Source organism: Danio aesculapii, chromosome 25, assembly GCF_903798145.1.
Source record: "Danio aesculapii chromosome 25, fDanAes4.1, whole genome shotgun sequence".
Classification (NCBI taxonomy): Eukaryota; Metazoa; Chordata; class Actinopteri; order Cypriniformes; family Danionidae; genus Danio; species Danio aesculapii.
The window spans coordinates 1,048,055-1,075,875 of record NC_079459.1 but is presented as its reverse complement, the minus strand read 5'-3'; the positions used below and the strand labels follow the sequence as shown (position 1 = coordinate 1,075,875).

At 35.7% G+C, this 27,821-nt stretch overlaps 1 protein-coding gene across 1 annotated transcript; it reads left to right on the top strand.

The window, feature by feature from the left end:
- The first annotated feature begins 186 nt into the window (after nt 1–186).
- Nucleotides 187–27,377, top strand: LOC130219788 (anoctamin-9). Its single transcript, XM_056452263.1, has 24 exons — nt 187–402; nt 3,391–3,465; nt 4,024–4,146; nt 5,464–5,606; nt 6,585–6,634; nt 7,755–7,822; nt 10,208–10,287; nt 10,817–10,951; nt 11,757–11,850; nt 12,213–12,273; nt 12,351–12,433; nt 16,801–16,905; nt 18,810–18,977; nt 19,818–19,854; nt 19,950–20,061; nt 20,652–20,709; nt 20,806–20,903; nt 21,641–21,837; nt 23,136–23,288; nt 24,252–24,399; nt 24,480–24,602; nt 25,019–25,112; nt 25,204–25,316; nt 26,870–27,377. Exons 1-24 carry the CDS (start codon nt 373–375, stop codon nt 26,970–26,972), a joined length of 2,451 nt encoding a protein of 816 aa, XP_056308238.1. The 5' UTR covers nt 187–372; the 3' UTR covers nt 26,973–27,377.
- Nucleotides 27,378–27,821: the final 444 nt, after the last annotated feature.

Here is a 27,821-nt window from a genome sequence, read left to right as displayed (position 1 = left end):
TAAAAACAAACAAACAAACAAACAAACAAACAAACAGTAAATAAATAACTATGAATAAAAAGACTGAATGAATAACTGATTAAAAATGACACACACAAAAATGGGAAAAGTAAACAAACTAAATGTGCCGGTGACGTCACGAGTCGAGTCGCTCGTCGCCGTCGCTACTAACCAGACAGCATTCCTGAGCGTCATTGTCAAGAGAAGCCAACAACACGCGTCAGGTTCCTTCCAGAAGCGCGGAAGTTTGCGGGACTTTCGGACGGTTTTCGGGTTACTCATTGGTTCGTAATGGCCAGTGATTAAAGCTTTCTCACAGCCGACTGGTGTCAAAACAGCACCGCTGTCACATCTGGACTGAAGCTACTCACGATGAACCGAAAAATGGGTCACCGGAGGCAGGTGAGGTGAACTTTAACCGCTATACCGGTCACTTGTTGGTTTGTGTAGTGATGCTAACCGACAGCTATTTCTCTAATAGCCGGGAAATACTGACAACTGAGAGCCAAACAGACAATTTTAGCAAATACATACAATAAGCACGCAGAATAAACCAGCACTAATACTGTACTTTATACTGTACCTGCCTCATGACGCGTTCGTGTATTTGTTGTTCCGTGAATCTTGATAACATTCATTCAGAAGATGTTGATTTGATTTGCTTTGCTTTGTCAAAAGGTTTTGCTAATGTTTCCATTACGTTCTAAAAACGTTACATCTGACTCGTTCTCTATAATGCTATAATTGTTCTGTATAATGCTTTTAATATAATTTATTGTTATTCTTTTTATCAAGCACTTACATTTTTATTTTAACTTCACTCCCCTTTTAAAGTATTCTTCTAAAATAGGGGTGCCCAAACCTTTTCTTATGAAGGGCTAAAAACTTGATTAAGGCTAGTGGGCTGAAGGTAAATATATATATATAGTTGCCAGGCATGGGCTGGTGTAAGATTCTGACGGTATGATAACCTTGAATAAAACAACTACGGTTTCATGGTGTTGTGATTACTGCTCTAAAATATATTCTTTTAAAATGTCTTGGTAAAAAAGCATCAACTTTCCCCCCCCTGAACACAAAATATTTTATTTTGAGAAACATTTATTGATATTTTATCATGTCAGGCTAAATAATGAAAGTGAATCCTTGACTTCTGCTGTCTTCATTAGTTTCAAAAGCACTGATTTCTTTACTATTTAAAACAGCATCTTTGGATATCTTTTCTGCTGAAAGATACTGTCATCCTAAAAAAATGAACAAAACAAAAAAACGTAAATAAAAAATCATACATATACCATAGGAACGCTATAGCAGAAAATGTTAGCGGTTTTAAAACCTTGACCTTTCCAAACTGCGGTATACCTTGAAAACGCTTATCGTCCTATAGTTTCCATGGGTAATTTAATTCATTTAATAATATTTAAAAATGACTAGAAATCATTGCTTTATATTAACTAATACAGTATTTATTTACATGTTATAAAAACAAAAATTCTAATTTATAACAGAATATAGTTTTCGCTTGCCGATGTCTTCTGCATAGTCCTCAATCCATCAGTATTTACAATTGAAAAAACTCTGATTCATTTACAGCATTTAATTGAAACATTTAAAGTCAGTTTGCTTATTGTGCAGCTCAGCAATTAAAACAAACAAATTTCCTCAAATTAAAAATGATAATCTATGTGTTAAAGACGCTCGGCCCAACCCTCTTCATCATCCTCCTCTCAGATGGAATGGTGGGCCAAATCAAAGCTTCCAATGGGCCAACTTTGGCCCGCGGGCTCTAGTTTGGGCATCTCTGTTCTAAGCATAAGTATAATAAACTACACTTCAGTAACCAAATAGCTGAGGTAAATGACAATTTTTGAAGGAAAGTGGTTCAGTATATGACAATCAAACAAAAGACAACAATAGCAGCTTTAGCAAGGGAAGTAAGAACTACAGTAGGCTACTGTAAAGCAATTGCGATTGACACTGAAATAAAAAAAAATACTAATAATTTAAAACAATGGATTATATCTATTAAAATAGCATGTCTTTAAATTATTGTTGCATAAACACAAATCGCCAACCTGATTTCACCAAGCAGGACATGCTCCTGGATTAACATCTGTGTTGATCCTGGAGCAACATTCCAATCAGCCAATCAGAATGAAGGGATATGCTTACTGTTTATGTTAAGTTTAGGCTTATGATTCGTCTTATGCACTTCTACAACTGTGCACTTCTACTTCAACTGTGTAACTGTGTATATATAATTAACTAAATCATGCTCTACACAAACTAACATTACAGAAAAATTGGACCCCCTCCCCCCAATCGGCAATGTATAATTCGCAACTTGCCGATAACAAATGAACAGAGCTTCTAGTTCTGTTGTTGGACTCAACAATGTGCAAGAAATTCGACAGACCAAGGTCTACCTAACACATTTCAGGAAGGATATAATCAATGTTTTAGGCTTATCAAAGAAATTTGCATCACAGTGTTACTGAAGACAACCTTGACAGAATGTTTAGAGAACATCCCCTGGCATAAGTAAAACATTGTGCAACGCTGAGTTATATATTTAGTTTGATAAAAGCTGTAAGGGAAGTAACTGAAATATGAAACTGTCTACAGTGTCATGGCTCAGTTGTCTGTGAGAAACTGTCACTTGATTCAAGTTAAACCGTGGAGAAGAGGTATCTGTAAACATGGTATCTGCGAAACAACCTGCGTTTGAGTCATGGCAAGAAACACAAACCCTTCTATTGTCTTCTCTTACCTATCAAAACATGTGCTATTGTTGAAATACTTCTGCTTCTGCTGGGTGGAACGTTTACGCTGTTGTGAGATCTATTTAAAGGTGGCTTTAAAGAAAAAATAACTAATTATCTAGAATCAGATTGCATCAAAGTATGTGAAATGCCTTCTAAACATGGGCATTAAAAATGCAGAAACAACGTAACCCTCATGACTTGATAACTCTTGAGTCAGCACAATGGTATTTCTGGTATTCCCAGATGCACTCTCAGAATTAAATGAAGCATTGCTTGTTGCACAATGAACCACAAATCGGTCAGTAGTGTGAAAGTAGAACTCTGTGGTAAATCAGAACTTCCAAAACTTTCCCAAATGGTTGCATTTTTTATTTTTGTGCATATGCAAGCATGCTATTATGCTGGTTATTATAGCACAAACACAAGGTCACAACTTTCTAACTCTTCAGAAGTGGCTCTGAAGTATGTGGTTTGACAAAAATAAATAAATAAGTAAATAAATAGCTTGAACTAATGTGAACTTGACCCAAAAACTACAAATGTATTTGTTATTTACTCCCCTTAAGTGGTTTCAATACATTACTGGTATTAACTGTTCTGAACTGTTTTTATTGTGTTGTTTTAGGGGAGCATTGACCTTTTAGAAACCATCGGAATTGTAAATGAGAATGGCATTGAAAACCTATCTATGGTTCCAGTGGTAAGACCTTTCACATCTAACAATGAGAACGAAATTATGTCAGTGCAACTAATAGATCGATTGTACATCAAATGTGGGTTTCAAAGCGAGACTCTGGTAGAAATATAAAGTCTAAGTCAAAATTAAAGCCTCCTCAAATATTTCGCAAATGATGTTTAACAGAGCAAAGAATTTGTCACAGTATTTCCTATAATATTTGTTCTTCTGGAAAAAGTCTTATTTGTTTTATTTCAGCTAAAATAAAAGCAGTTTTTAATTTTTTAAACACCATTTTAAGGGCAATATTATAAGCCCCCTTGAGCAATGTTTTTTTTCTCTCGATTGTCTACAGAACAAACCATCATTATATACAACGACTTGCCTAATTACCCTAACTTGCCTAATTAATTAAGCCTTTAAATTGCACTTTAGTCTTTTTGACTCAGCTAATGTTTAAATTGTTTACAAACCCAAATGAAATTGGTCCATGTATGAATTCACTGTATATACATGAGGAAAGATTTAGTTTTAGTAATAATAATACTAATTCATATTATTGTTCTTTCTTTTGGATGTCAGCACCCTTCTTTGACCTACGATTATGTTCTTGTGGCAAAAACCTCAGATGACGAGAACAGTCACAGCACAATAAAACGTAATGCTTTCATTCAAGCTTTGAAACAGAGGCAATTGTCTGTAAAGGTAAGGCACATTTTTTTATTGGTATGTTCTGAGTAGCTTTAAGGCGTTTCATATAAACTTGACTTAAAGAGGTTGTGAACTAAGAATTCACAGTTCCCTTAACCTTTTGACATTTAACAGATCAGGGTACAGTAATACATCCTGTAAGTTTTAGAGCTCAAAATTGTGTGTCAGCCTGTCAAAACCACAGGTTCTGGAATGTTCTAAGATACAGCGGGGAAAATACAGATTCAACAAGTCACCATTTTTCTCAGAAAACATATTTCTAAAGGTGCCGTTGACTTGGAATGGATGTTAATAACAACCAAAGAAATCCAATAATGCAAAGAAAACAAATCTAATTAGTTTAGAAATTAAGTTATGCATAATAAAATGAAAGGACACAGGGAAAAGGTATTGAACACATGAAGAAAGGTGTAGAAAGACAGTGAAAGCCCAGACAGCAGCTGAAATCTCTTAGTAGCTCTAAAGCAACCCTCTGCCCTTTGTCATTGGAAATTAAGATCAACTGCTTCGGTCCAACATCTACATTAGCAAATGCTTTCAGAGAAAGAAAATCAAGCTGTAAGAATGGCCCAGCCAATCACCTGACTCAAATCCAACTGAAAACACAAAATAAAGCTCAGATTTGTTAGATGAGACCGACAGAACCATCAAGATTTTGACTCTTTGTTGATTTTTTTTGTTTTGTTTTATTTTTATGTTTGTATTGTTTGGGTTTTTACCAAAATCTGCTTTAATTTCATGTCAACAGCTTCTTTAGAAATATTATATCCAGGAAAAAACATGACATGTTAAGTACTTATTTTCCCCACTGTGTGATGTAATGGTGTGGATAAGCCCTGCCCACACAAAATCAACATCCACCTGTACTTCACTGCTCATTTAGTCCTGTTAATATGCAAACCTGTCAGCCAATCAAAACAGTGGGCATTTACTTCTGAGTCTACAATTGGCCACGCCCATTTAAACAGTGTTCTGATAGGGGTCAAACAGAAAATAGCAACTTCTAAATCATGATGTCTCTTGATGTGGAAATCTTGATAACATTATAATTTAACCTCAGAGAACAGTACAAAAGGGGTAGTTTGGATTCCCCTTTAAGGGAATATTCCCCTTTTTATTATATGAAAGTGTAACTAATAGTTGCTTCCTATAAAATTGAGTTGTGATAGTCAGATGATAGTGATATTTTATCATTAAGAAATATTTAATGGCTGTACTGTATTGTTTGAAGAACGCAACTAGCATTGAATCCCCCGACTAATGTGTGGTTTATTGTTCATAGTTGGTGAGTTATGTTTTTTCTTTTTGCAGAAATATACAAACAGTGATGAAAAGATGTTTTATTGCATCAGAGCAGCAGATTCAATTTTTGAGACGTACCGGTATCTCTTAAAAGTGTCTGACGCCTGTAACTGGAGCTGTGAACAGAAGGGTACTGTACCACAATCGACCAGGTAACACATTCACAGCAATACACACAAACAAAAAATAAATAATCATTACATTTAGTACAAAAATAAACAATCGTTACGTTCCTATTTAAATGCATCACAAAACTCCCAAACAAATGAGGAGACTTCTAAATTAATTCCAATTAATAACTTACTAATCTAATCCTAGTACAAAATACCTGTCACGATCACCAGCGATCTAACATTTACACACTCCTTGCTGAGTCTTGTTTCCGTTTAGAGCATCACGTAAGCGTTATCCTTGCCTTACCTTCCCATGTTTTTGACCTTTGCTTTGTTTTACTCTTTACTTCATTTTGCTGCCTGACCTGACTATTTGCCTGCTTTTGTTTACGCTCTTGGATCTCCTGTGTGCTGCTGTTTGCCTGTTTTGACTGTTGCCTGCCTGACTATTCCTTGTAATAAACTGCACGTGGATCCTCAACTCCGTTGTACCCTAATTCATTAAAGTACCATTATAATAACATTAAATATTCTGTGCGAAATAGAAAACAGTAAAAAGGGGTAAAACAAATAACATTTTATAATGTAAAATATATTGTAGAAAAACAACTATTTAACAGAATTTATGTAAATTAGTAATTTCTTTGTTTCTTTTCATTGATTATTATTAATAATCTAGTATGATAATCTGAATTTCCTTTCACTTGAGTCTGTGTGATAGTTCAAGCATAATATATTTTTATTAGAATAATCCCGTCATTTATTTTGCCTTTAATCTTTGCACATGCTTTTCTCCTGAAGTTAATATGCAAAATTGTGTATATTACCTATGAGTTACGTATGTATGTAGAAGGATATATCTTGTATTTACTGTTCCAGTTCCAGATATTATGTTAGAGTTTAATATAGATACATTTTTTAATAATGTAACACATCATAATTGGGTCATAAGAAAGGAGGGCACAGATAAAAAAACAAGCTTTGTAACAGTCTGTGATGATTGTGACTCTGTTTCAGGATACGTGTGGTTGATTTTATAGTTCATCACACAAGCATTGACACACAAGGTGGGTGACTTTAATCTTTAAGTTAAATTATATTACATCAGTGTATTTGTAGTATTGATTTAAATATGTAGAATCCAATGGGTGAGTTAAAACTTCATCATTAAAACTATATCTAAATTATTTTTAGAACGACATCTTCTCATCCGTAATCAGCAATAATCCAATCAGATCTATTCAAGCCTATTATAAATGGACTGATTTTACCCTACTGCCTCATCTTCGTTTTGGAAGAATCCCCCCTTCCACCCCATCTCCTCCTTTTCCTCTTTCTAAGGGAAGCTCTCGAGAACTACCTGATCTCAGACCCGCTTTAATGCTTATTGACCAGGCGGGAGCCCTGGGCTCAATTATCTCTGATGCCAGGGATCTCTCCTGGGACAGCATGCCAAACCTGCTATTAACCTAAGTGTGAACGCTTGAAACTCTTTTAGTTGTTTAGATTTAAGCCATGTATATGATGTAAAGTAAATGTATACTCAAGAAAAGTTATGTTACAAAATCTTTTAAATACCTGTGTTTGATTTCTGACTGTTTCGTATGCATCTATGTGAACTTTTTAGTAGGTATAGTGATATAATTATTCAGCAAAATATGTTTGTATAATGGGGTGGCACAGCGGCTCACTGGTTAGCACTGTTGCCTCACAGCAAGAAGGTCGCTGGTTCGAGTTTTTCCTGGGTCAGTTGGCATTTCTGTTTGGAGTTTGCATGTTCTCCAAGTGTTGGTGTGGGTTTCCTCCGGGTGCTCCGGTTTCCCCCACAGTCCAAACACATGCGCTATAGGGGAAACGAATAGACTGAATTGGCCGTATTGTATGAATATGTGTGTGAATGTGAGAGTGTGTGGGTGTTTCCCAGTAATGGGTTGCAGCTGGAAGGGCATAGCTGCGTAAAACATATGCTGGAATATTTGTCGGTTCATTCCACTGTGGTGACCCATGAAACTCTTGAAATTTATGTACAGTATTTAATGCAAGTAGATTATAAGTATCTGCAATTAAATGACCTTAAAATGTACAGTAATCCCTTACTTTTCTTTTTCAGCAGATAAGTAATTTAAATATGGTAACTAGTATCACCCAACACTGCATAATGTCTCTCTCGCTTTACCTCTCTCTCAGGTGTTCCAGAATATCTCCCTGATCTGATAAAAAAAGATGTTTTTGAGACGTACTTCTGCTTACACGAGGTGAGATTTTATCAGATTTCCTCGTCCTCACAGCATTTTGCTCACCTGTCATGCGGAGTTCACATGGCAGGTTAACTTAATGCTAATTTCTTGATAAGGAAGTATATCAAAGTGTGACAATTCTGTGCATATCGAAATTGATCACATTTATCCTGCTTAAAAATCCAGTATAAACCAATATGAATTACACATGAACTAAAATAATCGGCTACATAGTGATATACAGTGCATCCGAAAAGTATTGATAGGTCTTCTCTTTTTCAACATGTGTTTATGTTACAGCCTTATTCCAAAATAGATTAAATTTATGAATTTCCTCAACATTCTACACATAATCCCCCATAATGACAATGTGAGAAAAGAGTTTTTGAAATTGTTGCAAATTTATTACAAATCAACAAGCTGTAAAGTCACATGTACATCAGTATTCACAGCCTTTGGCCTAAAGCTCTAAATTGAGCTCAGTTACATTCTGTTTCCTCTGATCAATCTTGAGATGTTTCAGCAGCTTCACTGGAGTTCACCTGTGGTCAATTCAGCTGATTGGACATGATTTGAAAAGGCATACACCTGTCTAAGGTCCCAGGGTTGACAGTGCATGTCAAAGCACAAACCAAGCATGAAGACAAAGGAACTGTCTGTAGACCTTTGAGACTGGATTGTCTCGAGGCACAAGGCTGGGGAAGGTTACAGAAACATTTCTGCTGCTCTGAAAGTTCCAATGAGCACAGCGGCCTCCATCATCCACAAGTGGAAGATGTTTGAACCACCAGAACTTTTCCTAGAGCTGGCCGGCCATCTAAGCTGAGTGATCAGGGGAGAAGGGCCTTAGTCAGGGAGGTGATCAATAACCCAATGGTCTCTCTGTCTGAGCTCCAGCGTTCTTCTGTGGAGAGAGGAGAACCTTACAGAAGGACAACCATCTGTGCAGCAATCCACCAATCAGACCTGTGTGGTAGAGTGGCCAGACTGAAGCCACTCCCCGCCTGGAATTTGCCAAAAGGCATCTGAAGAACTCTCAGACCATCAGAAACGAAACTCTCTGCTCTGATGAGACTAAAATTTAACTCTTTGGAGTGAATGCCAGGCGTTACGTTTGGAGAAAAGCAGGCAGCGCTCATCACCAGGCTAATACCATCCCTACAGTGAAGCATGGTGGTGGCAGCATCATGCTGTGGGGATGTGTTTCAGCAGCAGGAACTGGAAGACTAGTCAGGATAGAGGGAAAGATGAATGCAGCGATGTACAGAGACATCCTGAATGAAAACCTGCTTCAGAGTGCTCTTGACCTCAGACTGGGGCGACGCTTCATCTTCCAGCAGGGCAATGACCCAAAGCACACCGCCAAATATCAATGGAGTGGCTTCACAACAACTCAGTGAAAGTCATTGAGTGGCCCAGCCAGAGCCCAGACCTAAATCCTATTGAACATCTCTGTAGAGATCTGAAAATGGCTGTACACCGTCGCTTCCCATCCAACCTGATGGAGCTTGAGAGGTACTGCAAAGAGGAATGGGCAAAAATTCCCAAAGACAGGTGTGCCAAGCTTGAGGCATCATATTCAAAAAGACTAGAGGCTGTAATCGCTGCCAAAGGTGCATCAACATAGCATTGAGCAAAGGCTGTGAATTCTGATGTACATGTGACTTTACAGCTTTTTTTTATTTTTAATAAATTTGCAACAATTTCATTTTGGGGGATTGTGTGTAGAATGTTGAGGAAATACATGAATTTAATCCATTTTTGAATAAGGCTGTAACATAAACAAATGTTTATGAATATTTTTCAGATGCACTGTATACAAGGTTCAACCTTTATATCCCATAGTCAGGGTTGATTGTGTTCATGTAGTGTAGAATATTGATATATACAGACACACAACTTGTATTGTCATGTGACTAATATGTTTTAGTTATGATTATTCTATCAACATTGTCTGAAGCTTTGAATAAAGTAAAAAAGGTGAAATATTTCCTATATTTCAAAAGATCTGTATTCTGTACATAAGTCAGTTAAAACAAGGTTGTCAAAACAAAAGCATATACATATTCAATGCAGAAGTGAGCTGTTTTCCTGCAATTGTTTTGGGACTTCTGATTCATTTGCCTATGGCAGAGAGTGAATCTGCACCTCATTCAGTTTGTCTGATGTTTTTCTTTACAGGTTTTAAGAAGAAGGCCAATAGTTTCACTAAACTAAATTCACACCATCAGTATTTTTTTTCTCTGTCTGAAATGATGCAGTTTGATTTAACACTGCTCATGCTGCATGCTTGTTTTAATTATGATTAAAATACAGTGATTGCCATTGATTTAAATGAAAAGAGCTTAGGGATTTAGTAGTCAATTCACCTTTAGTAAGTCTTTCGTCTCTTTTAAATTCTAGAAAAGGGAGCAGAAAGAACTGAAGAAGAGCTGGGCTCGATGGTCTGCAACTTTTCGAGGGCAACCCATAACTAACGTCAGGTTCTCTTTCTTATTATTTTTTAGTTAAACCTGTCTCCATTTTATTATACACTGTAAAAATATACATAAATAAGCAGTTTTCTGTATTTTGTGGCTCATGCTTTTATTTTTCCTCATTTATTTATGTCTTTGAATTGCATTATGAGACCTTGATCTTTCTTCTGACAACTTTTAACCTTGAAAAGTGTGGAAAAAGTCACTTTTATTGACATTTTAATAGTTTGCGGTGCTATATTGTCTCGGTTGGTGTTGTATATTACGCTATAAAAACCTTGTAATAAACAGCCAGTACATTTTCTGTTATTTTATATATTTATCAATTTCTTATACACTATTATATACTATTTAAAATTACTAAAATGTCGCTAAAAGTCACTTTGTTAAACTGCAGAGTTGAATTTTCCGCATCAAAAGTCGACAGAGCACTTAAAAACTTAAGAACTGTAAATAAACTCAAAGCACAAAATATAGAAAGTGTTAATTAACTAAAAGACAGTTTCTTTGTGATTCATTTATTGTCTGTTATCAGAAACTACCTTGGCGAGAAGGTGGCTCTTTATTTTCTGTGGTTGGGTTGGTACACATTTCTCCTGATTCCTGCTTCTGTAATCGGGATCATCGTGTTCCTGTATGGCCTGGCCTTCTACAGCACAAGTCCTCTCATGTGAGTAGCCTCATAATCAGAAATGTCAGGCAGCACGTTGACACGGACAACAATATTCAGTTTGAAACCATCTGAATTGACCACGTGAATAGATTTTTGATTACCATAAGTCATATCAAATTAAATAATATAAATTAAAGGTGCCATATTTGAGCTGATACAATATTTTATAGTTTTCTGATCCCTAAATAGAATGTATGTAGCTTAGGTAAGTCTGGCATTTCTTCACGTGTCCTTTTACAACACAGAGAAGTGCCCAGGGAATCAAATGGTCTGTTTTTACCTTATTTGGAAGGGTCATGAATATTAATGAGCTCCTGAAGCTCATGTCAGGCATGTTGTACTCTAAAATATACACATAAAACATCATACCTCAGTTTTGAAAATAGAGAATGTCAAGTTAGCTTGAAGCCAGCAAGCTGTGAAAGAAACTTGCAATGAAATATAGGCTGAATTATGATTCTGTCCAACATAATAGACCGACGGAGATGTATTTAGAGTTGTATTCTGTGGATTTAACAAGTATGAAAATAAAGAGTGTAATTAATATTAACACAGATTGTCGTTGTATCATCACACCATACAAATGAAATTAAAACTTCATCATAAGAGCAGAAAAAGACACATAAACAAGCGTTAACTACATTGTAATTAATGCTTGAAATGCAAATTTCACAATGTAAACTTACAAAAGATAGCTAATCGGTATATGGCTACTCTTTTTGTTTTCAACTGTGTAAGTAATATAAAAATCCTGAAACAAAATCAGCTGATGTGTGTGTGTGTGTGTTGTGTGTGCATGCAGACAGGAGGTGTGCAATTCCAACATAACCATGTGCCCTTTGTGCAATAATAAATGCAAAGTCTGGAATCTTTCTGACACCTGCATGTACGCAAAGGTAACGCACTTTTATATTTCAGTCAAACCCTTTCCATTCCACATGTCACTGGAGGCTCTTTACTGACATCAAGGCTTCAAAACAAACTAACATGTAAACACAAACACACAAGAATGTTTGTCTTACGTCATTTTGAACATTCTGGAACAAGTGGGGACATTTGAGAAATGCTGAAAGTCTTACTAAAACGTAAAAGAGCAAAACATATCAAGAACGTTCTGCACAGATCACTCTGAGCAGCTGTCATATTCATTTTAGCCGCATAATATTTGTTTATAACCTTTAGGGAGGCTTGCCAGAACATTTGTTGTTTGCTTGGGTTTAAATAGGATAATACTGAAATTATTTTGTGCTGGTCACAGGTGAGCCTCCTGTTTGACAATGCAGGAACAGTGGCATTCGCTATGTTCATGGCCGTGTGGGGTAAGTTCTGCATCAATAACTTGCTTTAATTTGGATTGAGTTAATGTTATGACGAATATCATTGTCTTCATCTTCAGCCACGGTGTTTCTGGAGTTCTGGAAACGCCACAGATCATCTTTCGTTTGTGCCTGGAAGGTGTATGACTGGTGTGAGGAAGAGGTACGACCAGATATTTTCAATTCATCTTCATTTCTAGAGCGCTTTCACAATGTAGATTGTGTCAAAGCAGCTTCACATAGAAGATTGAAACCGTGTCAGTCCAGTTTTCAGAGTTGAAGTTCAGTTCAGTTCAGTGTGGTTTAATTTTCACTGCTGAAAGTCCAAACATTGAAGAGCAAATCCATCCATGCGCAGTCGGTTGCTCTAACAAGGAGACTTCTGTCGCTAGAGCCTCTTTAGAGGTCAGATGAGTGAGGTTTACCTGCATAGCACTTCACTTGCTGGTCTCTGTTGAACTCACCACCCTAAACCTCACGCCCATCCCGGACGAGCCCCCACATGTAACCCAGCGATCCTACTTCAGCCAACCCTGTTTGAGCTGGGATCGAACCGGCGATTCTGTGTATGGGAGATGGTTGCTCTTGAAATACATTGTAAGATAACCTTAAAATAATGTGCTGTCATCATGGCAAAAACTAAATAAATTATTATTAGAAATTAGTTAATAAAACTATTATGTTTAATATTTAGTTGCAAAGCATTTGATAAAGTGTTAACATAAAATTATTTTGTCTTCAAATGTATATCTCTACATAATTAAAATCATAGTTGAGGAAGGAATTGTTTGTATTTTTCAAAGTTTCTAATCAAAACTTTATTTATTTGGTGAAAAAGCACATTAAAAACGGCAACATGTAGATTCAAAACATTAAAAAAGCTCAATTTTAGCTTCAATTTTATTTAATATGTCTGCCAATTCTTAGACAGATTATATCTGACAATTAAGATCTTACTCCCTCACAGTTTGGACGTTGTTCATTGCAATTATGAGTTTATATTTTACAGTTTATAGTTTAGAATTGTGAGAAAAAGGTAAAATTTGTGAGACAAAAAACGTGTAAAACTGCTCAATATGTTCTCCAAAGGTGGCTCAGTGGATTCAGAGACTTAAACAGGTTTATATAATGGAACAAATGTCTTCAAATGAAGACTGATATTTTTCTGAAGAGGTGGAAAAGTATTATGACATATTTAGAAGTTGCTTAACCTACTGTCACCGTAATTTGATGTAACTACAATGCAACACAATGTAACTTGATGTACAAGTGTATCCCCCGTAAAGTTATTATGATGGCAATACCTTTTATTTATTTATTTATTCTTTATTTTTTTACTATTTAAATGTTTAATTTATTATTATTATTTAATTTTTTTATTATAATTTTTATTATTGTTTTTTATTTATTTATTTTATGTATCACCTCATGTGTAAGGGGTTAAATTGTTGGGGAAGGGGATGTTCTGTAAAAAAAAATATATTGAAAAAATCTTAAATAAAAAGTAAAAAAAAAAAACTGCTTAATATAAACTAAATAAAGTAAGAACTTTGTGAGACTAAAACTCCGAGATACAAAAACACATTTGTGGGATGGCACGGTGGCGCAATGGTTAGCACTGTCATCTCACAGCAAGAATGTAGCTGGTTCGTGTCCTCCAGTTGGCATTTCTGTGTGGAGTTTGCATGTTCTCCCAGTGTTGGCGTGGGTTTCCTCCGGGTGCTCCTGTTTCAGTCCAAACACATGCACTATAGAAGAATTGATTAACTAAATTGGCCATAGTGTGTGTGTGTGTGTGTGTGTGTGTGTGTGTGTGTGTGTGTGAATGCGAGGGGTGTTTCCCAGTACTGCTTGCAGCTGGAAGGGCATCCGCGGTGTAAAACATATGCTGGAATAGTTGGTGGTTCATTCTGCTGTGCTGACCTCTGATGATCGAGCGACTATGCTGAAGGAAAATGAATGAATTAATGAACGTCTCATTTTTGCTTGTGACTGATTCACACACATCTTAGTTTACCACAATAAGCTATTACAGCTCCTCTAATGACGGCTTTAAATGCAGCTGTGAATTCTCTGCATACCCAAACCAAATGTGAGAATGAGAACCATTGATATTAACATTCCTATAAACCCCATTGTAATCTGAAGCGGAACATCAGACTTACACAAGATGTTAAATGAAGAAGCAGCACTTTTTTATTGTCGGAAGTGCCAGTTTGTTCGCTGGATTGCAAAGTTTATAGATCAATTGAATATAGCGCGTTGATTGTTTGATTGTAGCGCATTCGTATAGCTTTCATGACTAAGATGAGCTGTAAGCATAAAAACGAGCCAGATCTAGATTATAGATTCTCGGTTTCATGTTACCCAACCAAGGCAAAGTGAAAGTATATTGAAATGTATGTATGTATATATGTTTGTATGAATGCATTTATTTATTTATTTATTTATTTATTTATTTATTTATTTATTTATTTATTTATTTATTTATTTATCTGTATTTGTTTGTATTTATTTATTATATTTATATATTTATTTATTATTTATTTATTTATTTATTGTTTTTATGTATTTATGTATTTATTTATTTATTATTTTTATTCATTATTTTATTTATTTATTTATTTATTTGTATTTATTTATTAATTATATTTATATATTTATTATTATTTATTTATTTATTGTTTTTATTTATTTATTTATTATTTTAATTCATTATTTTAATCCATTTTTTAAAATAATTTTTATTCATTATTTTAATTAATTTATTTATTTATTTTATTTTTTTTATAATTTTTATTCATTATTTTAATTATTTATTTTTTATTTTTTATTTCTTAATTCATTAATTATTTTTTGATTATTGCAATTGTCTTAACATGTCGCAGATACATTTGCCAACATGCTTGAACAAAGTAACCAAAGAGAAATGTTTTGATGAATATTTCTGATTATTGATGCTTAATAACCAGAGAGACACACTATTAAAAATAAAGAAGAGTATTTCTCCATTTATAAATAAGCCAGGGGCATGGAAAATAGGCCAGTGAAATTTATTTCAGTGTACTATTATTATTATTATTATTATTATTATTATTATTATTATTATTATTATTATTATTATTATTTAATCGTTTCGATCAAATCTTCTATTATTTCTATATCTTTAAAATATGACAGGAAGGGTTGCCAGATAGTGTACCATTTTTAAGTATAAATGCAAATGATAAATCTATTTTTTTCTATTTAAATAGATAAGTTATTAAACAAAAGGCAAGTTCATTTGACTGTGAACATGACAAGAAAACGTGCAGGGTCGAGGCTAAATAATGCAAGTAGGGGACACGGTCCAGTATCTAATTAATAAAATAAATGTGGAAATTTGTCTGAAAATTGTAGCCTAAATAAAGAGTTTAATACTGGACAAAGACTGAAAGTATGAAAAAGGATGTCAACTGGAGTTAATGTTTGCCTTTGTCTAATATTCTCAATATTCTGCAATAACTTGAATTGTTTCCCAGTACTATGTTGAGGCTGGAAGGGCATCCACTACGCAAAACATATGCTGGAATAGTCATTCCGCTGTGGTGACCCCTTATAAATAAGGGACTAAGCCGGAGGAAAATGAATCAATAACTTGAATTGTATAACGAAAAAATGACAAGGCATGTGGATATTTTGTATTTCATAAATGCATGTGGAAAGACACTGCCACCTAATGGTCAATCCCTATAACTTGACCAGCCCTACTTTTAAATTATATGTGGTTTCTTTGACTTCTCTTATAAATTACATTACATAGCCCAGTGTTTCCCAACCCTGTTCCTGAAGGCACACCAACAGTCCACATTTTCAACCTCTCCCTAATCAAACACACCTGAATCATCTTATCATAACATCAGAAGAGACTCCAGAACCTGAAGTTAATGGGTCAGATAACGGAGACATCCAAAATATGTACTGTTGGTGTGCCTCCAGGAACAGGGTTGGGAAACACTGACATAGCCAATTAAATAGCTGACTAATAATATTGAAGAACTGTAAAAATAAATGCTTTGGGGTTTAGTATAATCTAGGGCTGCACAGTATTGGGATTCATTCACTTTCCTTCGGCTTAGTCTCTTTATTCAACAGGGGTCGCCACAGCGGAATGAACCGCCAACTTATCCAGCATATGTTTTACACAGCGGATGCCCTTCCAGCTGCAACCCAGTACTGGGAAACATCCATACACACCCATTCACACACTAACACTACGACCAATTTAGTTCATCAGTTCTCCAATAGCGCATGCATTTAGACTGTGGGGGAAAACGGAGCACCCGAAGCAAACCCACGCCAAGACGGAGAGAACATGCAAACTCCACATAGAAATGATAAACTTTCAACCTAACCTTTCCCATCATGTGTTCTTAAATGTAATGTCATTTTTACATATTGTATTATTTGCAGCAGCTTTCTTGTGCAGGTCACTCTGCAGCTTTTTTGAAGAGATGAATTATAACGTGCAGTTGTGTTTGTGTCGTGCAGGAGGAGTTGATCATGGAGATTGTAAACAATGCAGCTTGTCAACCAAAGATGCACAGACACTCCTATCTGCGCTCCACTATAGTTCTGGCCTTAGTGACACTTATGGTAAGAAACCAATATTGACTTTACCAGCGATCATTTACTTCATATAGCCTATAAAATCCTTAGCCCTCCAGTGAAATTTCAATTATTTAAAATATATTTATAATATGTATAATAATAAGTTTCTATTTAACAGAATAAGGATTTATTTCCTCTGACAGCATTCTATTTTCATGGAAAAAGTATATATATACATTAGTATATATTAGTATATGTGCGGGGGCTCCTGAAAGAATAAAGTTACCTTATAACCAAGCACACCATTGTTTTTCTTGTAAAATTCCCAATAAGTTTGATGTGTCACATGACCCTCTTCCTATTGAAAAAAGCTAAAGTTGGATCCAAGATGGCCGACTTCAAAGTGGCCACATGGTCACCACCCATCTTGAAAAGTTTGCCCCCTCACATATACTAATGTAATTAATTCTATACTAATTTTTCCAACTTGAGCGATTTATTTGCGCCACCTCATTCACACGTATCACAGCGCAGTATGTCTATTCGTGTCTTTGCATTGACTTACCATGTAAATCACTCACGCTTAATGCTTCATCCACGTCTGGTGTAACGCAGCATTAGTGTCCCACCAGTGACGATATACAGCCATATCGCACTGCTAGGAGTGTATATACTCATGTATATATATAAAAAAAGTCAAAAAAGTCTCAAAAACTCTTTTTAAGAGGAACTATTTTCTTCCGCCATTCATTAACATCTGCTCAGCAGAAACCATTGCTACTTCACATATATCTCTTCAAAGCTATACTTGAATGATTCTCTAGCGTAATGTCTTAAATGAAGACAAAACAGCTGATTTTGCCCACATTTTCAGATTATAAGGCTGAACAGCATAAAAAGACATCAGTCTACAGAGATTTCCCAGTATTTCTTTGCTGCAATCAGGAGATCACAATAATAAATCCTGAAAAAGCAAATACTAGCAGATTACTATGGTATAAATACAGCTGTACAACACACAAAAGAGAGAGATCGACTTAGAATGTCACTTACCTGATTTATGACGATTTGTTCAGCTGTAGTTTCAATTATGCTGAGTTTTTCCTCCTCTAAGGACTTATTATGCGGTCTCTGTCGCCATCTTGTGGCGGAACATCAAGCGTCTTTACTCTGCTCAGTATGACAGGCTAATGGCTGGCAACTCGCTGAATCTCAGAAATTATAAATATTTAAAATAGGCACTCTCCTTATAAATAAACTACAAAGTAGCTATCTAAACAACTACACTCTCACCTAAAAAAAAGCCTCAGAAGTGCATTATGTTGTCCAACAGCTGCAATATCTGTCAAACCGTAGTCCTCTGCCTGCCACTCATGTGGGCGGAGTAATACACAAGTGTGAGGAGGCTGCATGAGTGCTGATATTGCTTTAATATCTCATGGCTATCAGCCAATCAGATTCGAGAACCAGACAGAACTGTTGTATGAATAGTATTATCTCCTTAAGATTAGGATAATCTTCTCCTCAATAGTCTACAGGACATACTTTTGTTCTCCATAACTTGTGTAGTTAACCTAACTTGACATGCTAACCTAATTAACCTAGTTAAGCCTTTAAATTGCATGTTTAGATGAAGGCTACAGTAGTATTTTGCTAAATAACTAGTCAAATATTTATGGATAAGTTGGCGGTTCATTCCGCTGTGGCGACCCCGGATTAATAAAGTGACTAAGCCGAAAAGAAAATGAATGAATGAACTAGTAAAATATGATGTACTGTCATCAAGGCAAGGACAAAATTAATCAATTATTAGAAATTAGTTATTAAAACTATTGTGTGTAAATGTGACTTGTTAAAAACACTTCTATCTTGGAAAGTAGTTGAAATTTAATGTATTTTAATGTATGCATAGCTAATGGCTTTGTTGGTGTGTGTGTGTGTATTTTCAGTTGCTGATCATCATCGGTTTGACTCATGCCCTGGTCGTGTTTCGAGTCATTGCTACTGTCCTGCTGGCTGAAAAAAGCCAATGGCAGCTCATTGGTGACAATTCCCAGACAGTGGCCCTGATGCTCGGGGCTGTGCTTCACTACATCACCATCACCGTCATGACTCGGGTAAAAGCTCCAGGAACATCACACCTTATTTTTAAACACCCCAAGAAATGACTTAACAAGACACAGTTGTGCTTTCTGTTTTCGTGACAGGATGTTTGAAAGGTACCATAACACCGGTAATCTTTTACCGTTATTTGCTAATTAATTATTAACCATTATTAACCATTATTTGCTAATTAATAATCAGCGTCAACTAAAATGGACACTTTTAAAGGGGATTTAAATATCTCTCCAGTGTAAATGTAATTATTTCCCAATTAATGTTTACCAGAGCTGCTGAGGTCAATATTATTCATGACATGCCTAATTAACCTAGTTAAGGCTTGAAATTGCACTTAGTATCCTGCAAAAAGCTAATAATATTGTCTTCAACAGTATGGGTCCTTTTTTTTGCCAATTTCTTCACAGTATTTTCACAAACAAATGCGCTATAAGGGACTTGATGGCCATAAATTGGCCGTAGTGTATTATATTATTAAGTAAATTTGAGTGTGTGTGTGAATGTAAGAGTGAATGGGGGCTTCCTAGTACTGGGTTGCAACTGCAAGGGCATTCGCTCTGTAAAACATATGCTGGAATAGTTGGTGGTTCATTCCGCTGTGGCCACCTCTGATAAATCAAGGACTAAGCTGATAGAAAATGAGGGAATGAATGAATGAGTGATCCAAAAGTACAAGTACATGCCATGGCGAAAAAAAACCCCATGGGACAGGATGGCGAAACTAAAATAATAGACATAAACACAACCAAAAACACAGGATACGGTTGGTTGCAATGCATTAAACTGTTGCTTTCGTCAAATCATTGCAGTAGATGTAACCTTGTAATTATTTAACGCAGGTGAATTGTATGGTAGCCATGAAGCTGAGTGAAATAGGTCAGTGGCTTTTATTATCAGACATTTTTAATGGAAAATATGTTAATTTCTGATAAATAACACTGCTGAAGACTGTATTGTTATTTTGTTTGCAGAGAACAAGCACTCACATGCTGCCGTCGAAAGGAGCTTCACAGTGAAAATGTTCATATTTCAGTTCTTTACCATGTTCTCCTCTCTCATATACACAGCATTCTTTTTGGGAAGGTAGCCAATTTAATTTAATTTAATATTTAATTTTAATTTAATTTAATTTAATTTAATTTAATTTAATTTAATTTAATTTAATTTAATTTAATTTAATTTAATTTAATTTAATTTAATTTAATTTAATTTTTAATTTTAATTTTATTTAATTCTAAAATGTATTTTATTTTATTTTATTTTATTTTATTTTATTTTATTTTATTTTATTTTATTTTATTTATTTTATTTTATTTTATTTTATTTTATTTTATTATATTACATTATATTATATTATATTATATTATATTTATTTTATATTATTTTATTTTATTTTATTTTATTTTATTATTTTTATTATATTATATTATATTACATTATATTATATTATATTATATTATATTTATTTTATTTTATTTTATTTTATTTTATTTTATTTTATTTTATTTTATTATTTTTATTTTATTATATTATATTTATTTTATTTTATTTTATTTTGTTATTTTTATTATATTATATTATATTATATTATATTATATTATATTATATTATATTATATTATATTATATTATATTATATTATATTATATTATATTATATTATATTATATTATAGGATTAATGGTCACCCTGGAGGATATGTGAAGATATCTGGCATTTGGAGACTAGAAGAAGTGAGAGCGTTATATTTTTCCTACAGTGTGCTATAAATAAATCCTCCATTTCAGCTATACTCATGTTTATTCGATATCGCATCCTTTTCATTTCAGTGTCACCCAAGCGGATGTCTGACAGACTTGTTCATTCAGATGTCTATTATCATGGTACTCAAACAAACCTTCAACAATATCTTTGAATATTCTGGTCCGTAAGTAGAACTTTCTCATTTCCTTTGTGTAGTCGGCGTTTTTCATTAATTATTACTGGGTTTTGGGATAGATCCATATTTTATGAAATACTCAAACATTGACAAAATAGTTTAATTAAAACTGGCATCTACTTATCTGCGATTCTGCTGTTCTTGATTGTTGGTGTCATCTTGTGACTGAATAATAATAATAATAAGTAGGTTAGTGTAGGCTGCATCCAGCCATTTGTCTAAAATATAATTACAACTCTTAATAACAAAAGTAATGTTTAATAAAGGTGGCATAGTGACTCAGTGGTTAGCATTGTTGCCTCACAGTAAGAAGATCACTGGTTCGAGTCACATCTGGGCCAGTCGGCATTTCAGTATGGAGTTTGCATGTTCTCCCCGTGTTGGTGTGTGTTTCCTCCGGGTGCTCCGGCAGCTCCCACAGTCCAAACACATGCACTATAGGGGAATTGAATGAACTGAATTGGCTATAGTGTATGAGTGTGTGTGTTAATGTGTGTATATGGGTGTTTCCCAGTACTGGGTTGTGGCTGGTAGGGCATCCACTGTGTAAAACATATGCCGGAATATTTGGCGGTTCATTCCACTGTGGTGACCCCTGATAAACAAGAGGAATGAATGAATGAATGTTTAATAATGCCCGACTGATCTTAATGTGCTACAAACAGTAGAGTTAAGAAGCCAGAATCATGAACAGATAGCTAACTCTGTGTCCTCTCTCTCTTCAGCTGGTTTAGACGGTGGTTAAACAGAAAGAAGAACCAAAAGCTGATGAGACGATGTTTGAAGTGCTATAAGAAAGAGTGCATGAACGCCATGGAGGCATCTGAACTTTGTGACAACTGCAAACTCGAGGACCTGCACAGAAACTACAGCCTGATTCAAACCGACCGCTTCAGCCTCTTTAATGAGTTCTTGGAAATGGGTAAGGATCTTGAAAACCTTCTCAGATGCTGCAATAGACAGTTTGCTGAAGAAATGACTATTACTATTTGTTATGGATGATTGAAAATAGGTGGCAGGGTGGCTCAGTGGGTAGCGCTGCTGACTCACAGCAAGAAGGTCGCTAGTTCGAGTCCCAACTAGGCCAGTTGGCATTTCTATGTGGAATTTGCATGTTCTCCCCGTGTTGGTGTGGGTTTCCTCTGGGTGCTCTGGTTTCCCTCACAGAGAGGAATTGATGAACTAAATTGGCCGTATTATATGTGTATGTGTAAATGCCAGAGTGTATGGGTGTTTCCCAGTTCTGGGTTGCGGCTGGAAGGTCATCCGCTGCGTAAAACATATGTCGGAATAGTTGGCGGTTCATTGCTGTGGCGACCCCTGATGAATAAGGGACTACGCCAAAGGAAAATGAATGAATGATTATGAATAGTGAAGGCGATATTGGGTGGTCCTTGAGGTATGGGATAAACCTCACAGTGTCAGAAACCATTGGTTTAAGGGTTTGGTCTCTCTAAACCAGGGGTGTCCAAACTCGGTCCTGGAGGGCCGGTGTCCTGCAGATTTTAGCTCCAACTTGCCTCAACACACCTGCACGGATGTTTCTAGAAAGTTTAGTAAGTGCTTGATTAGCTAGCCCAGGTGTGTCTGATTGGGGTTGGAACTAAACTTTCAGGACACCGGCCCTCCAGGACCGAGCTTGGACATGCCTGCTCTAAACCTTTCAGAGAGTATACGCTTCTCTGATTGGTCAGGTGGCCCAGTCTTTTGTGATTGGTCAAAACCAAATGCTCATTACCATATCTGAATTTCAGCTCTTCCTCAACAATTGTAAACAGAGCGATGTGAACAGTAACGATTAATAACACACATAAAATAACACACCATTAGGGGAAGTGCAAAACGTGTCATCTCATTACATATACTGCTACTATAAATTGAAATTTAAGTCAAAGTATTAATAGGAGACGTGAAATAATTAATTTCCTTAATTAAACTAGAGGCAATTCAATCATAGCTGAATGTTAAAACAGCTACCATACCACTATTGATCAATATGTGGCTCTCTTTAGATTCTCGGAAGCTCTAGAAATTTAAAATGTAAGATAGGAAATACGTTGGGACCGTTGTTTTTGTTTACATCAATTTGTGCAACAAGAATAAAATGACTGACAAGTTGATCTGGGTTGATTTTAGACTCGCTGCTTTCTGCAGAAAAAACTTAGATCCTTGACATTTTGCACAGATGTCTGATCTTTTTGGTCTTTTTGGCCTCCGCAGTGATCCAGTTCAGTTTCACCACTATCTTCGTAGCTGCATTTCCTTTGGCCCCGTTGCTGGCTCTTCTGAACAACATCATTGAGATCCGTCTGGATGCCATTAAGATGGTCAGCCTCGAACGCAGGCTAGTGCCAACAAAGGCCAATGACATTGGTGAGGGAATAAGGGATGATTATGGGGTTATTAATTACGGTATATTTTTATTGAAACTGTTTTTTTACTCTACTATTGTGTAGTTTTAACCAAAGCACATTTCAGACTTTGTATTATGATTAAAAACGAATGAATGTGTAGAAAATTGGCATCCGATGACCCCTTTAAAGAACTCACTGTGTATAAAAGCAAATAATCCAAAGTCTTGTTTTGAACGGCACATTTCTGTCCATATTATCCTTTAAAGAAACACGTCACCATTTTTCTCAGAAAACATATTTCTAAAGGTGCTGTTGACTGTTCAGTGGATGTTGGTAACAACCAAAGAAATCCAATAATGCAAAGCAAACAAAACTATTTGGTTTACAAATGAAGTTCTGTGTAATAAAAGGAAATGGCAAAGGGAAGAAGTATTGAACACATGAAGAAAGGGAGGTGAAGTTCGGCAGTGAACGCCCAGACAGCAGCTGAAATCTCTCAGTAGTTCTTCAGCAACCCTTTCCCCTTCCTCAGTGTAAATGAACATCAGCTGCTTTTGTCCAACATCTACATTAGCAGGAGGATGAAGATGAAACCAGGGTGGACATTTTAGGAAGACACTGATCCAAAACACAGCCATGGAAGCTCTCAGATGCTTTCAGAGAAAGAAAATCAAGCTGTAGAATGGCCCAGCCAATCACCTGATCCGAATCCAAATGAAAATACAAAATAAAGCTCAGATTTGATAGATGAGATCCACAGAACCATTAAGATTTTTACATTGTATTATTCATTTAATTTTATTTTTGTTTGGGTTCTTACTAAAATGTCAACAGCTCCTTCAGAAATGTTATTCTCAGGAAAAAAACATTTCCCCCACTGTATATAGTCAGTGATACAGCATCACAAATGTATTTACAAGTATAGAGGGTGGAAAAATGGCCTGGGAAGCTGTATAATATGACCTGTTTTCCTTTATTTCAGGTGTTTGGACGGATGTGCTGGAGGCCATTAGTGTGCTTGCGGTCATTGCTAATGGACTGGTCATTGGTATATCCTCTGATTTCATCCCCCGTCTGGTTTACCAGTACTACTACGGGCCTTGTGCCAGTGGCAATCCTGCTGGTGTGGAGTGAGTTCGATATTTCACATCTGCGCAATTACATGCTTGCAGAACCACACGAGAGTCAAACACGTTTGTTTATTTCTCAGTTGTATGGTTGGATACATCAACAACACTCTGTCCGTCGCTAATGTGAGTGACCAGAGAGTCAGCGAAGACTTCAAACCGAATCAGCTGATCTCCGACAGTGGCGAAATTGTGACACATTGCAGGTAATATTATTGTTAATCAATCAGACATCTTCAGAGCTGCAATGTAACTCATTTGGAAGATAGAGACTCTTGGAAAACTGATGCTATTACCTTTCAGAGCTTTCATATATTTTAGACTGGTCACACTTTATTTAGATGGTCCATTTGTTGAATTTAAGCTACATTGCATCTACATGCCAACTAATTCTCATTAGGTTATACGTAGACTGTTAGGGTTGGGGTTAGGGTTAGTGTAATGTACTTGCAAAGTTTCTTATAGTCAGTTAAATGTCTGTTTAGTAGCAGTATCAACAGATATTAAGCAGACAGTCTACTAATTCTCAAATGGACCATCAAAATGAAATGTTACCTTCAGATGGTTGTGGTCAGAATGACTCTTTCCTGTGTATTACGTGTGTCTCCTGTTTTCCGTTCAGGTATCGAGACTACAGAAGTAGTGAAGACTTCAGTTTAACCAATCAGTTTTGGGTCATTCTGGCATCGCGGCTAGTCTTCATCATTTTATTTGAGGTAAACTGAGGCAGGAATGAAAACACGATTCACAAAATACGGCAGCTAAACCATATACTCACCCACTGTCTTGATCTGTTTCTTTAATCAGCATGTAGTGGTGATGTTTAAATGTGTAACAAGCTGGTTTGTCCCAAACTCACCCCTGGATGTGACAAATGAAAGACTTTATGACAAACTCAAGAGACTGAAGGAAGAATTGAGGTCAGTAACAAAATCACATATGAGCTGCTCGTGCAAATACAAGATTCATGAAGTCTGAAAGGTAACAGTCCCAAATCTGAAGAGATAGTCTTAAAATAAGAATCCACCACTTTTTAAAATCCCTCATTCAAACACAAAAGATGCATCTAAAAATATTTTAAGATGTAACTTGAACCTGACGTCATAATCATGACTAGTCATCTCCCAAAGATGCAGTATAAGATCAACCCCCAGTGGTTGAACTTGGTATTGCAGTTCAAATTCAAAACACGTTTTCACCTGGCCCCTTCTCTGATGGTTCCACGCAACTACAGGTTGCCAGATTGACAATACCAACAGTAGCGAGCGTGCCTGGCTATTGAGCCTACGCCATAACTTTAAATTTAGCTAAATTTATGCTAGTCTGGAACTCTTACCACTTCACTGAGGGTGCTTTCACACCTAGACTTTTGTTTTGGAACCTGCCCCAGATAGAGCGGTTCGTTTGGCATATGTGAATCCAGCAATCGCGCTCGGATCCGCGTGAAAACAGTCACTCCGAGATTCGCCTGAATGAGGAGGTCTTGGCTTGATTGAAACGAACATCAGAGCAGATCGATTGTAGCGAGAAAGCAAAACGATCCGAACCAGGCTATATCACAGTGTATTATGGTTGTGTAATAGGCATATATACGGCTATATGAAGAGAGAATTTTAAGTAGGGCGGGATGTCATTCCTACCGGTAAATATGCGTTTCATGCCAAATACGAAAGTGAACGCATGTTAACTAATAACGAGAGCTGTTTATCCGTTATTTCTCTTTATAATGTAAAGCCTATAATGCATAAGCCAACTGCTATGAGAAAGTCTTACCTCTGATTAATATTTGGCTACTCGCACGTGACTTGTTTTAGCTCTTTTGGTCCGTTTAGAAACTTTGATGTGTGAAAGCGAAAAATAAGCATTGTAACATTTTTATTCCCTGTTTCGGAAACAAAAGAATCGATCCACAGGTGTGAAAGCACCCTGAATCTCTTCAAGCCTCAATTCTACGACGTGGGGTTTAAACCTCAGTTTGCTTAACTGTTTCTTTGCTGAAGCTGTTCCAATACATAAAAAATGACCACTAGGTGTCACTATAGAGAGGGGTTTCGAAACGTTTCGAAGCTTTCACACATTTGCTTCCACTGTTTCAGTGTTTCATGAAGAATCGCTTTTCCCACCACTAGTTTTCGGCCAATCACAACATACTGGATAGCTGGCCAACCAGAGTACAATGCACGTTTCAAAACTAAAAAAGGCGGAGCAGAGACAAGCTAAAATAATGTACATTATATGGAAAACAGTGAGTTTTTAAACTTAAATCATGTATTAGACTCGAAAAGACTGAAAGACTTGTGCTTTACACATTATTTTTAGCAACGTCATATCACCCTCTTCAATAAGGCTGTGTTTACAGTCCAATAGTCTTATTACTACTGAGAACAATCTTAGAGTTTTCTGTAGTTTATTGCACTGATGATGTTCACATGACTCTGTATTGAATTAGATGCATCTCTTTCTGTCTTTGTAGGGATCAGAGAACACAACAGGACACTTTTTCCAAATTAAATGAGAACGGCAATTCAAGGAAACCATCGAAACGAAATAAATCGAAAAAGCAAAACAGCATGTGAGCCAACAGTTTTAAAGCCTAATCTCTTTACTCTGGATTTATTTGTGGATAATTTGTTTGTACATTATTATCTACTAAGAGTTTATGATGTGAAAAATTGCAGATTAGAGTATTTGACTCGATAAAAGTAAATATATAACATCATTTAATATTGTGTCAAGGTTTGGGGTTGCTCCAGAAACAACATAATGACCCCTGAGTTTTAATGTTTATATATGGAAATTTGAAGTGTTTTTTGTTGCACAAGTGGTATGTATTTTAAAAATATGTTCAGTATGAGAATGGAGTTGTTACATTTTATAAGATGCATGTGTGGAAGAAACATTCATATTTGTCATGAATACAAGATGAAGTTTTGGAACATTATTTTTGAATAAACTCGGAAACTTGAATATTGTAAATCATTTCCACAAACTTAATTAATCATTGCATTATCTTTGTATGGCTTTAACTTTCAAATATGATACGTTTTCCTCATTTCAACTGTTGATTAAATTAAAACTATACACGTGTTTTTGTGTTTACACAGTGTAATGTAAGCCTACTAACATTGAAATTAAATCTCACCACACAAAATGTTAACAATGTGCCAAAGCAAAGATAGTATCGATGCTTTAGGTATTTAAATCATGCAAAGAATCAGTTTAGATGCTATGAGGGCGCGATAAAAATATAGTGTCAATTTTGAGTGTTTATTTAGACGTTTCTCTTGTGGGACTTCAATATTAAATAGCTAAATTCTGCCTTTACTGATATATAAAAAAGAAAAAAAATATATGATACCAAAATATTACTATATTACAAAGTTGAAAAGGTCCTGCGACTGCCTGTGCCTTAAGTTTTCCAGACC